General features: G+C 47.9%; 1 protein-coding gene across 3 annotated transcripts in view; it reads right to left on the bottom strand.

The window, feature by feature from the left end:
• The window catches only part of WAPL (WAPL cohesin release factor), an 82,109-nt gene extending 69,598 nt beyond the window's left edge, over positions 1 to 12,511 (bottom strand). For all 3 annotated transcript variants that reach the window (XM_058671931.1, XM_058671932.1, XM_058671933.1), the window contains exons 1-2: positions 12,119 to 12,511; positions 6,077 to 6,597 (exon numbers count right to left, since the gene is read on the bottom strand). In XM_058671931.1, coding sequence (XP_058527914.1) covers positions 6,077 to 6,575 — 499 coding nt within the window. In that variant the 5' untranslated portion in view covers positions 6,576 to 6,597; positions 12,119 to 12,511. The remainder of the gene's footprint in view (positions 1 to 6,076; positions 6,598 to 12,118) is intronic.
• Positions 12,512 to 13,854: the final 1,343 nt, after the last annotated feature.

Below are 13,854 nucleotides of genomic sequence, written 5' to 3'. Positions count from 1 at the left end.
CCTTGAAAGCCCCGGGATCCCATATGCGCGCCGGTTCTAATCCCGGCAGCTCCACTTTCCATCCAGCTCCCTGCTTGTGGCCTGGGAAGGCAGTCGAGGACGGCCCAATGCATTGGGACACTGCACCCACATGGGAGACCCGGAAGAGGTTCCTGGTCCCGGCTTCAGATCAGCACAGCACCAGCCGTTACAGCTCACTTGGGGAGTGAAACATCGGACAGAAGATCTTCCTCTTTGTCTCTCCTCCCCTCTGTATGTCTGACTGTAATAAAATAAATAAATCTTTTAAAAAAAAATCAAATTTCTTTTATGTACTTTCCTTTAAAAATTGATTTCAGGTATGACTTTAAAGTATTCCATACAAGAAATACATTTAATATCTAAAGGCAAGTAATTTGCTGATACTATATTTTCAGGATTTTAAAAATAGTCCAATAATCACTTGCACTTTATCCAGTGTATAAATGACAATCTCATCTCAGGTCTCAAGTCTTGGCTTACTTTACAATTTCAGGAACAATTTAATTCCCATTCTAAAAATCACTTTCAGTTTGAAATCAGAAGTTCAATTTCCTAACACTGGCATTACTATACCTTAAACAAATATTTAGTACAGCTTTAAGCAAATAAGAAAAAATTTACTGGCTAAAAACCCAGTCATACAAATAAAGAGCCTATGCCATAGTTATCTCACTACTTGGCAGGACATGCAGACTGAATCCCAGCTGGCTGGCAAGGAAAATGTGCCAAGCAGAAATACAAGTCTTTGCACACTTTATTCTAGAATCCAGATGAACAAAGACAGAAAATAGAAGTCGCCTCACATAACAGCAAAGAGAAGCTTCTGTTATACCTCTAATGGGCACAGCCCAGGACTCCAAACTTTAAATACCTGCCATCTCAGAAGGTTAAACTGCAGCTCCTGCTATCTGTAAGTGGCATAACTGGTCGACAACTCACTGCTTTTAATAGCAACTGGAAACAGTTTATTGTTTTTAAAACTAAGCATTCAATACAAAAGTACATGCAGATAAAATGTGAAGTCCTTCATCTGCTGTAAAATACTCCAGTGGGTAAAAGCTGGGGAGGTATGGGTAGGCACTGTGGTTCACTCACATCCTGGGGTGCCTGAATCCCATAACTGAGCACCTGAGATGGAGTCCTACCTCAGCTTCCAATCCAGCTTCCTGCCTGACGAGCCTGCAGCAGAGGATGGCCCAAGGACCTGTGTACTCCCACCTACGTGGGAGACCCACACAGTTACTAGTTCTGGCACTGGACCAGCCCTGGCTGTTGTGGGCATTTCAGGAGTTAAAGAGGATGGAAACCCTATCATTCCTCTTTTCAAAAAAATAAAACTTGCACAAATTAAAAAAAAAAATAGTGGCTGGCGTTACAGAGCATCAGGTTAAGCTGCCTCTTATAATGAGGGCATTCGACATCTCAGTGCAGGTTGCCATCCCAGTTGTTCCAGTTCCAATCCAGTCCCGTGCTAATGTCCTTAGGAAAGCAGTGGAGGATGGCTCAAATGCTTAGGTCCCTGGATCCACATGAGACTCGGAAGAAACTCCTGGCTTCAGCCTGGCCCAGCCCTGGCCATTGTAGACGTTTGGGGAATCAATCGCAGATGGGAGATCGACCAATCCATCTCACGGCCAACTCTGCCTTCCAAACTGATATACTGGTTGATTCATCTTTCCTGGAATTGGCGATGTTACCTTAGCACCTGCTCATTCAATCATTCTACTTTGAAATCTGAGGTACTCTGGAGAAAAAATTTTTGAGACTCTGGAAACTTTTAAACCAATAAATAAAGTGAATAAAACACTACTTCCTCAAATAAATAAAAGATGAGTTAAGTAGCTTATAGTGCTTACCATAAACTGACAACTAGTCAAACTAGACAACTAAATACACAAGATTCCTGTATTATTCTATTTTTATGTGTCATGTGTCAAATTTCATAATAAAATGTTTCTTGTACATTACAGGGTAGGACGTTCTAGCAACTCAAGCCCTCTGAACACTTTTTATTTCCAGCTCATAAGCTTGCTTCTGGTTCCCTAAACCATTAAGTATTTGTTCAGAAAACAGAAATTATTGGGCCCGGCGTGATAGCACAGCAGTTACGATCCTCGTCTTGAACGTGCCGGGATCCCATATGGGCAATGGTTCTAATCCTGGCAGCTCCACTTCCATCCAGCTCCCTGCTTGTAGCGTGGGAAAGCAGTTAAGGATGGCCCGAGGCCTTGGGACCCTGCACCCACGTGAGAGACCTGAAGGAGGTTTCTGGCTTCGGATCGGCACAGAACCAGCCGTTGCGCTCACCTGGGGAGTGAATCATCGGATGGAGGATCTTCCTCTCTGTCTCTCCTCCTCTCTGTATATCTGACTTTCCAATACAAATAAAATAAATCTTTTTAAAAAAGTATAATAATACCAGGTATAATTACGAGCTTGGATAAGTTCTTACGGCTGATGCAATGTAAATTATGCTGCAAAAAATGGTAGTACTGTCCAGCGACATTCCATTGGAAGGATGCTAATGCAACTTAATCTGGGCACTTTGAACAACCTGCTCATAAAACTGCCAAAAGGTTCTTAAATGAAATGCCTAAATATAGCCAGCTAGATTTCTTAGACTCAAATAAATATGTAAGTATTTTTATCCAAAGAAAGAATTCAAATCTTTCAGGATTCTCACAAGGGTCCCTAGAATGGAAAGGGGTTAAGAATACTTGAGATTGAGATCTCTTTTATTAAAGACTTCAGTTTCAGATTCTAAAATTACAAGGTTTTCAGAGTGAAAATAAAGGTAACAACAATCTGACACACGAGGGAAAGGGGCTGGCACCACAGCATAGTAGCTCAAGCCTCCACCTGCGGTGCTGACATGTGCTGGAAGGTCAAGTCCCAGCTGCCACTTCTGATCCAGCAGGAGATAGGCCAAGTCCTTGGGCCCCGAACTCCACATGGAGGCCAGGAGGAAGCTCCACTTCCTGGCTTCGGAAGGGCCCAGCATCAGCCACTGCAGCCATTTGGGGAGTGTCACAACAGATGGAAAATCTCTGTCTCTTTCTGTAAATCTGCCTTTCAAACAAAATAAATCATAAATATAAAAACAGGTAGCCTAGTGGCTAAGGCCTTGCCTTGAACACACCAGGATCCCATATGGGCACCGTTTCTAAACCCAGTGGCGCCGCTTCCCATCCAGCTCCCTGCTTGTGGCATGGGAAAGCAGTCGAGGATGGCCCAAAGCCTTGGGACCCTGTACCCACAGAAAAGGCTCCCAACTCCTGACTTCAGTTTGGCTTAGCTCTGGCCGTTGCAGCCATGTGGTGGGGAGTAAACCAGAGGATAGAGGATCTTTCTCTTTTTCTCTCTCTGTATCTAACTTCCCAATAAAATGAATAAAACTTTTTTAAAAATCTTAAATTTTAAAAGCAAAGAAAGACTCCCAAAGTTTAAAAGGGGCCAAAAAATGGAAGGCTTTGGCAAAAGCATTCTCACGATATATCCAACTTGCACATACCCAAAGTTAGAAACAGTTGATACCTAATCTGCACACACTAGCAATAAGGTGAGACTATATCATTGGCACTATTAAGAGAAGTCAAAGCACTCCTTCAGGCTCTGCTTCTCATCCCACAGGGGAGATGCCTGGGGTGCTGTAACTTAGTTACCAAAGGAAAGGAGGAAAAGATTCAGAGAATCACAGCATTCCCTTCCTACCAGAAGGAGAGCAGCAAGACGCTCCTGAACATCTGGGTATCTGTGTTTCAGTGTCCATTTTAATGGTGTCTGAATCCACAGTCCATCATATCAGCATCAGAACTATAACCAAGCCGGATTAGGAAGCGCTACCTCATTCCACAGAAAACTACGCCTTCATTCCCACCAGTCGGCTTCCCACACAGTGTGGACATACTGCGTGCAAAGCTATACATCACAAATCAACATAAGCAACCAGTGCCTATGAGCTTTTAACTGCTACATTTCTGTTCCCTCACTGTATGAATGAATACTCTTCACATGAGGGTCTGCCAATGAAATCCGCTCTCCCAAAGCCAGCATGCTCAAGGCTCAAGGAAGCCTGGGTCAGTGTCCTGTGACCACATGCACAACAGGCCCAACCTCATCCTTTTCCTCCAGCTTACACACTTTACAAAGTGGCCTATCTTGGGCCAGCAAGAGATGGCAGTAAGAGCTCTGAACAATTCAACTGGAACAGCTTTCCTAGAACCTAGCACGGTGGTTCCACAAACAGTAGCTACTGAGTAATACAAATATTCAATTTCTTTTTAAAAATAAATTTATTTCATTTTGAAACAAAAATTCCACTTCAACCACTAGTTGACCTTGCACAGTTAGTAACTTCTTTCAAGTCATTTAAAAATGGGAGGAATGAAACAAAAATGTACTGAAGCTCAAGTTCTTCGGATAACACATTTTAGGAGCTGACCCAGAAGCAGTTTTTATGCTCTGATCTGACTTGAACTTAACAATGCCTCAGGAAAAATGTGGGTAAGACTGTAAGGACGGCCAACTCAGCGCTCGCTCAGAGGACCAGGCGAATAGCAGTAACAGCTGGCTCGTCTTCTTAAGGGTGAGGAAGTGGAAAATGCTCAACATTCTTAGTAAAACTATGAAAAGCACAGCTGCTTGCACACTTTGATGCGCCCCATACTAAGCCCCAAAGGATGTTCTAGGGGATTCCACTCAAGAGCTGTCTAGACCCATGTACTGCCGCCAAATGCCCCAAGTGAAGAAATCAGGTCCTTCTCCCACTACTAATGGTCTGCTGATAGGCTGCTGACACTCCTTCATTCTCCCACCCCACCTTATGGGACTCCTCCAATGTTAGCTCTTCAGTCTTCGTTAACTACACCTTTATCACTTACTGCAATCCCAAAGCCAGTCAGAAAAAGCAAGAGGGCAGCCAGAGATGTCCTTAGACACTGCCTAGGACGCCAGAACTGCAGTGCCCAAGTTTCTCATTCCCGCTCCGGCCACAGTGCCAGGTTCCTAGCTCCAGAACCTGGATCCCTGCACCCATATGGCAGACCCAGATTGAGCCCCCAACACCCAGCTTCAGCTTGGCCCAGCCCTTGGTAATGGTAGGCACTGAGAAAATAGACCAGGCGATAGCAGCGCTCTCTCAAATAAAGTGTGTTTAAAAGTGAATGGGAATGGGCCCGGGCATGGCCTAGCGGCTAAAGTCCTCGCCTTGAAAGCCCCGGGATCCCATATGCGCGCCGGTTCTAATCCCGGCAGCTCCACTTCCCATCCAGCTCCCTGCTTGTGGCCTGGGACGGCCCAATGCATTGGGCCCCTGCACCCGCGTGGGAGACCTGGAAGAGGTTCCTGGTTCCTGGCATCGGATCGGCGCATCACCGGCCCGTTGCAGCTCACTTGGGGAGTGAATCATCGGATGGAAGATCTTCCCCTCTGTCTCTCCTCCTCTCTGTATATCTGACTTTGTAATAAAAATAAATAAATCTTAAAAAAAAAAAAGTGAATGGGAATGTAACACATACTACTTTAGGAGAAAATACTAGATAATGTTTACTAATTAGCATCTTAAAAGTACAACCAGTTTTGTACATAAATTATACTAACACTAGTCACTGCTGGTCCCTATACTCTCCTCAATTTGCAATAAAGTTCAATTCTTACTCTTTGTGATCTAGTTAGAGAAAGGCTAGTACTCCTCACTAATGCTCACCATAAATGCTCAGTTCATTTTCAGTATCAACCACCACCCAAATCCTCCACGGTAATAGAAGACGCAGTGTAATCCTGGCACAAGGAAAGACATTTCCTACAGGAATGGAAGCTAACGATTTAGAAATGACTGCTTCCAAAACATATTCCTGAGTTACAGTCTAGAAACAATAGCATCAAAGTGGTTTAACTTTTAACTTTCTTGACAGCTCTTAAATCTCTTCCAAAACTATCAGCAGTCCCTGTTAGTCACAAATGCAGAAACAAAACCTAAGTTACATGATATTTTAGAATATAGATCACTTAAATAAATGGCTTACATGAGGCTCTCCTGATGAAAATTGAAACTTACCTGAAGTCATTAATTTAGCACAGCTACTTTTGCTTGCATCATCCCCCAGCGTTCCACTTGTGTTCTTTTCTTTCCCCAGCAGAGAGTCTTCCGAAGGCAAGCACCTGACCGACCCGACGCTGTCTTCATCCAGTGGGTGACTCATTTTGCTATTAGCTTCAAGTACAGAAGTGACTTCTTCCAGAGGAGCAGCTTCACTGGACTCTGAGTGAGAGGAACCCTTACCCTGCGCTAAATTCTTGGAAGAAACCGGGAGAGACTCATCATCGCTATCAAATCCAAAAGGATCTCCAGTATTTTCTTCTTCTACTTTAGGTCTCTTCGGCATCTCTTGGATATCTGGTTTACAATTGGGCCTCTTCTGCCCTAATTTAGCCATAAATGTGGTCTCTCCCCACTTTGTGCTAAGAGTGGTCCGTTTGTTGGAAAAGACTTCGTCAAACTTTGAACTGCCATTTCCTCCTTTCCTACTGTATGTTTTCCCAAATCTGGATGTCATTTTGACACCTGTTTCATATTCTCTGGAAAAAAAATCAATATACGTTTATTTACTCCAGTGTTTATTTAGTGCCCAACACTGCATATAAGAACGTAGGCATTGTCTGCACACAACTTTTTAACATTCACCACATAAGCCTTCAAAAATAGTTAATATAGGGCCAGCATTGTTAGAATAGTGGGTAAAGCTGCTGGTGCTCCAGTTCCCAAACAGCTCCCTGTTAATGACCTGAGGAATGCAGCAGACGATGGCCCAAGAGCGTGGGTCCAGGCCACGCACGCAGCAGACGTGGATCAAGTTCCTGACTCTGGCCGGGCCCTGCCCTGGCCTTTCCCATCATCTGGGGAGTGAAGAGCAGGAGGAACATTTGTCTCTTACTACTCTGTTAACTCTGAATGTCAAAATAAACAAACTTTTAATAAATAAAGCTAAAAGCAGCTAATATGAAAAAGGGACATAAAGACTCATTTTTTTACTTTGTGTGCTGCCATCATTGTGTGCTGATTTACACTAGCCACACACAAGCTACTGCCAGAGTTACAAAGATTGGTGACTAACCAACTTACAATACAGCATACACAAAACTAACTTATACTGAAACATTTTTGGAGTTTCAAATGAATCAACTTACTATTCACATAAACATCACTTTTAACTTAAAAATAATCTGAGCAGGGTAATTACCCCAATATAAAATCTTAAGCAAAAATGTTAATTTCCTTTCAAGTTCTCAGAAATGTCAAATAGTTACCTAAATTTAGTTCTTTCAAATTCCACAGCACTTATTCTATGAAAAAAAAAAAAGGTCAACATGGTATGATTTTTTTTCCATGTTATTACAACCTGCAAGTTTTAATCCACCCAGAAAGATAATGGTCCTTGGTCTAATGCAATTTGGACTTAGATGGACCTCTAACAGAGCACAGGAAACCACCCTGATTCCGTCCCTCTTGCCCCTACAGTGCTGTGCTCATTTTCGAAATTACATTTTCTGCAGTTAGTGAACTCTAATATACCAGTTCCAAGGATTATCAAAGGAATACAAGCATATAACCTTTATATTCCTCTTCCACTGATAAGCAACAAATCAATCCATCTGATTTATCTATCTAATAAAAACAGATACTAGAGGGGCCCCCGTGCGATGGCTCCAATGGCTCATCTTTCCCCTTGCATATGCCCAGGATCCCAAATGGACCGCAGTTCCTGTGCCAGCTGCTCCATTTCCCTTCCAGCTCCCTGCTATTGCCTGGGAAAGCAATGGAGGACGGCCAAAAGCCTCAGGACTCTACAGGCACATGACACACCCAAAGAAACTCCTGGCTTCAGCTCAGCTCAGCTCCAGCCACTGTGGCTTACTGGGGAGTGAACCAGTGGATGGAAGATGTTTCTCTGTCTCTCCTTCTCTCTGTGGATATGACGTTCCAATAAAAATAAAATATTTTTTAAAAAAATGTTTAGGGGCTTAAATTTTTTCATTACTTTGAAATAAGAAAAACAGTGGTGTGCTATCTGACCTGTAACTTTGAATACATTTTGAATACATTTCTAATATCTTGAAAACATTATTTTAGGTAGGGACAGAGCTCCCATCTGCTGGCTAACTCCCCAGATGCCCCAAAACAAGGCAGGAACAGGGAGCCCAATCCATGCCTCCCACATGGGTGACACAGCACAACAGCACACTCAAAGTATGCGCAAGAGCAGCAAGCTACAATCGAACTGCAGCAGAGTCCAAGTTCAATGAAAATCTCCATAAGCTCTAGGTCAATGCCCATCCCTGAAACACAATTTTAACAAGTTTCCTTTGTTATGGGGTGCAGCCTGTGACAGCCAGCACCCATTAACAAGTGGACAAATGAAATATGGCTGGGTCCCCCAACCTCTGTCCTGAAGGTGGATCCTAACAGCAATGGAATAGTAATTGCATCCTCAACCACTTCCCCCACATCCTAAATGAGCCAGGATACTGGAAGTCCAATTAGTCTAGGGTTTTTAGCTACCAGCCCTGTTCCTGTTCCTGTCCATCCTAAAGAGCACTAACCAACTCCTTAGCCCACAACACTTAGGTATTCACTCCTGCCCACCTGTGACTCATCTATCAACTGAGAGGGGACAGTATTGTGTTGTGTGTAACCACTCCCCTCACAAGCCCCTTTAAAAAGGCCCATGAAGCAGGGGCTCTCTCTCTTTCTGGACAGGTGCTTCCGTTACTCTGACACCCTGACTCTTGGCTGGCCCAGGACAGGTAATTCCCTGAGCATGGTCCCTGTGTGCTGCTTAGATGGGACAATGGTTATTACAAGGTTGTTCCTGGTCTGTGTGCTATCTGGAGTTCCAAGAGGGGTAAGGCCTAGCAGTAGTAGAATGTGGGCAGAGAAGCCAGGGAAAGGTGAATGCCTGCAGCTTTGTAAGTGTGTCCAGGTTCTTTGTGAGTGTGTCCAGGTTATTTGTTGCATGTCTCTTAGGATAACATATATTGTTGGGGAAGCTGGGACATAGGTTTTCAGCTTAATGGATGGACTTAAGGATGATGACCATTTGTTTGTTTTGGGATTATGATTGGTTGGATTATGCTTGGGTGGATTGCTGTATGGACTTGTGATTTGCTACTGTGCTCTATTGCTGTATGGACTTATGATTTACTACTGTGAACTCTATTATCACCAAGCTTGGTTAATAAAGACTCCTTAATAAGCCTTAGATATGTCTGGTGTGATCTCGCTCGCACCCTGCAACACCTTCATTAACTTCAACACAACTAGGGTAGGTTTTCAAACAGTTAAGACTCCAGTTAAGACACCCATAATCCACACTGTCAAGTACCTGGGTGCAAAATCCAGACTGGGCGCCCAACTCCAGCTTCCTAATGCACATTCCAGGGAGTAACAGGTGACAGCTCAAGACTGGGTTCCTGTCAGGCAGGTGGGAGACCTGGACTGAATTCTCAGTTCCAATCTTCTGGCCAGCCTAGCCCTTAGTTCACACCCAGCCATTGTAGTGGGATGTCACCCAGCCTTCCTAATAAATTTTGAAATAAGAAAAAAAAAAAGTTCTGGGGCTGGCACTGTAAAGCAACTTTCAGTGCCAGACTGCTAGTGGAACACATCCCAAATTCCAGTGCCGGATGGGGATGGAGTCCTGGTCATCCACCTTCCCTGTAATGTGCCTGGAAAAACTGCAGAGCAAGGTCTGAGAGCTTGGGGTCCTGCCCCCAAGTGGGTGACCTGGATGGAGCTGCTGGCTCCAGCCTGGCTGAGCCTGGGCTGCTGCAACCATTTGGGAAGTAACCCTCCAGATGGAAGATCTCACCATTCCCTCTGTTTCTGAAATAAAGAGGGGAGGAAAAACCCTTTTAAAAACCAAAGGGGGGGCCCGGCGGCGTGGCCTAGCGGCTAAAGTCCTCGCCTTGAAAGCCCCGGGATCCCATATGGGCGCCGGTTCTAATCCCGGCAGCTCCACTTCCCATCCAGCTCCCTGCTTGTGGCCTGGGAAAGCAGTCGAGGACGGCCCAATGCATTGGGACACTGCACCCGCGTGGGAGACCCAGAAGACGTTCCAGGTTCCCAGCTTCGGATCAGCGCGCATCGGCCCCGTTGCGGCTCACTTGGGGAGTGAATCATCGGACGGAAGATCTTCCTCTCTGTCTCTCCTCTGTGTATATCTGGCTGTAATAAAATGAATAAATCTTTAAAAAAAAAAAAAAAAAAAAAAAGAAAAAACCAAAGGGGGACCGGTGCGGTGGCCTAGCGGCTAAAGTCATCACCTTGAATGCACCAGGATCCCATATAGGTACTGGTTCTAATTCCTGCGGCCCTTCCCATCCAGCTCCCTGCTTGTGGCCTGGGAAAGCAGTCACCCACGTGGGAGACCCGGAAGAAGCTCCTGGCTCCTGGCTTTGAATCAGCGTTGCAATCACTTGGGGAGTGAACCATTGGAAGGAAGATCTTTCTCTCTGTCTCTCCTCCTCTGTATATCTGACTTTGCAATAACAATAAACAAATCTTAAAAAAAAAATAAAAATAAAAAAAATCATGAATTACTGTGCAACTTCGTTTTATATACAGTCAGTAGAGGATCACACCATGTTTGGTCAGAAGCCAATTCTAATTGGTCAAATAACAAGGCCGTCATCACACGCATCTGTGCTCAAAGTTTTCCCCAAGGAGAGCCACTTCCCACTTTCACTGCAGATGGAATGCTGACATCTCTGTTCCCAAGCAGAACCTCAACAGAACTAAGGACACTGAGCACCTAGCTACCAAAGACAAAATTAAGACATCTCTCCTCAAACCTTCAGGAAGGCAGAGCAGAGGTCCGCAGACCCAAGTTCACATTCACGTCAACAAAGCATGCACAGAAGTGGTAATCAGTAAAAAATGCTGATTCAAGGCCAAACTGAAACGCTAGACTTGAGCTCCGGTAAGCCAACATCAGAAAAATTCATCCTGGAACCAGCAAAGCCTTGGCTGCTGAAGAGTCTGAGGAATAGCCGAAATAAAGAGTTAACTACCTGAAGAATGATAAGAAACTTGCGGCAGGTTTTTTTTTCCCTTAGGTTTTTTTTTTTTTTTTTTTTTTTAAAGAGCTGGGATCTTTTACAAGCACCTTCTGAAATGCCGGTGGTTTTGGTGTTTCCAACTTGAAAGGACAAGAAGTGGGAGGAAAAAAATGCGGTCGAAGGGTTAATACCTACCAAATCCAACACAAGAATACGTTCGATCATTATATAATAGCCTCACTTCCCACAATATCTTTTTTTTGAAAAGTCAGGAGAAGACAGCTATGGCAGTTTCTCTCCAAGCAAGGCGTCTGGGCAGACCCCAAAATTGCAATAGGCACTGCCTTATAGCATTATGTCAACCAACCCGGCGGGTGCTGCTAATCGCCTTCCAACTTCCAAAGACTTAAGACTCGTCGGGTACTGGGGTTTTGGCCTCTCTGTCCCAGGGCCGGGTCCCATTCGGAGGGACTCAAGTCCACCCGAAACCTGCAAGATCCGGAGGGCTGCCGCGGGGGGTGAGGGGGACACGCGCACCTGCGGGCCGGCGGCCGGTGCACCGGGAAAGCCATGGGGGATGGCGGCGAGCCGGCCGGCTCCCGCAACTTCGCTCCCCGCCCCCACCGCCAGGGCTTCCGACGATGCCCCCAAATCCCCGGGACAACTTCGGGGTGCGGCGCCACGGGCCGGGCGGGGTCGGACTGACGGACACCCCGCGCACACACACACACTTCCACCCCGTCGTCGCCGCCGCCGCCGCCGCAAGAATCGGAGGCTGAAATCAACACACTTTGACCGGCCTCGGAGAGGGAAGTCTAACCGGCAGGCGGAAAAGAACTCAGGGGAAAAAAAAAAAAAAAAGATAAGAGGGAAAAATCAAAAAAAAAAAAAAAAAGAAAAGAAAGAGTTCTCCGGGTCGTGGTCCCTCCCGCCTCCTTCGCCCAACTTGGCCAGCAGCCTCCCCGCCACCTCCGCCCGGCCGCCCCCCCAACCCTGCCCAGCTCCGCTCCGGGCCTAGGCGGCCGCCCGAGACCTCACTTACCCTCGGAGCCTCGGCGGGTGCTTGGGCCTCGGGCCGCCTCCGCCTCTCTCGCTCCCAGGAGACAGACAGGAGCCCGGGGCCGACCGGGGGGGCTCCGAGAGGTCCCCCACCCCCGGGGCCACCGACTCCGCTGTCGGTAAATAGGAAGCCCGGCCGAGAAGGAGGAGCGGGGGAGGAGCGGCGGCCCCGCAACTTCCCTCCCCGCCTCGAGCCGCTCTGCCGGCCGGGGCCCGGGGCCTACGCGCCTTCCCTGGCCGCCGCCGCCGGAGCCGGAGCCGGAGCCGCTACGTGCCGCCGCTGGGCCGCCGCCTCCTGCGCCGCCGCTTCCGCCGGTGAATGGTCAGCGCTGGAGTTTGAACAGGGCCCTCAACCATCTCAACGCCATTTGCGCTCCGGCCCCCACCTCCTGCCTCCAACAGCCGCTCGCTCCGTCACTCCGCTTCCCACAGGCCCCGCGCGGCCGCCCGACCCCCGCGGCCAATCGCGTGGCCGCTTACTCAAGCCGCCGCGCAGGCGCCGCGCTCCGCATGCTCCGGCGCCCGCCATTGGCCCGGCGCGGGGCCCGACGGGAGTTGGAGTCCCGGGTCCGTGAGGTCACCGCACCGGGAGCCCCGCGCCGGAGTGGGCGGCGGGCGGAGCGGCGGCAGCGGCGGCAGCGGCGGCAGCGGCTGTGGGGTCGGCGCGCCCGCGGCCCTTCTCCGGGATGCAGCAGCAGGTACGACCCAGGGCAGGGCCGAGGGCGCAGTGCAGGCAGCTGTGTCAATCGTTTCCCCTCCAGGGACCCGCCGGTGTCTGGGGATTGGTGGGTCGTGCAGCTGCGCCGGGCCTGCTGCCGCCGCCTGGGAGAAGGGAAAGGCGAGGAGATAAAGTCGCCTTGGACCCACAGGTAACTACGACGGGGAGCGGGAGGCTCAGGGCACCGGGCATCTCACCGCCGCCGGGTCTCCAGGGGTGTCAGGCCGGCGTCCCCACTCCATCCCCATGTACGCTCCTCCCTCCCTGCCTGTCCTCCTCGGGTGAACAGTCGCGAACGCCTCTGCCTCACCCCCAGCCTATTGGATGTGGCATTAAAGAATTCTCCTTCACCTTGTCGATCGCGACCACGGTAATGTGGATGACGTGCAGTGTGTGAATCGACCTGATGTCTGCCTTTAACTTGAGAATGAGCTGCTAAAAATGGGGCGAGGGAGGAGGCGGAATCACACCCCGGTGTATCTGAAATTTTCCATAATAAAAAAAGATTTAGAGAAATGGACTACTGCGTTGCCTCTGGGGAGGACGGGGAAGTGACGGATGAGGGGCGGAAGGAGTATTTGTAGTTCTCTGTGCACCCTTTTGTGCTATTTGAGGTGCTTCCAGCTAGTGCATTTCCTAAATTGAAACAAGAAAATGTTGTCATTTTTGTAACGGGAATGCGGAGCACCATTCCTGACAGTCACAGCCCCTGTGTTTGGCAGGCGGCTGATGGAAATCAGAATAGGATTAATTGCCTTCGCCCCTTTTATGTAACCTGAGAGTGTAGGATTTGGGCGAGGGAGGGAGTGGAGAAGCACTCGAACCACGGCAGAGCTGATATGAGACGCCCCTGGCAAGGGGACGCGCAGGAAGAGAGTGGCTTGAGGAAGCGTTCCAGATGCTCTTCTGTCCCCCTCTCTTCCAGCACCCTGGCTGTGAAGCTGCGGCCACTCCCCTCCCCCAAGCTGTTTCACTGGGGAACTCTACCTTCCCCTCTGTCT

The sequence above is a fragment of the Ochotona princeps genome, chromosome 13 (genome assembly GCF_030435755.1).
Source record: "Ochotona princeps isolate mOchPri1 chromosome 13, mOchPri1.hap1, whole genome shotgun sequence".
NCBI classification, from domain to species: Eukaryota; Metazoa; Chordata; class Mammalia; order Lagomorpha; family Ochotonidae; genus Ochotona; species Ochotona princeps.
This window is presented reverse-complemented; position numbering and strand designations above follow the sequence as displayed.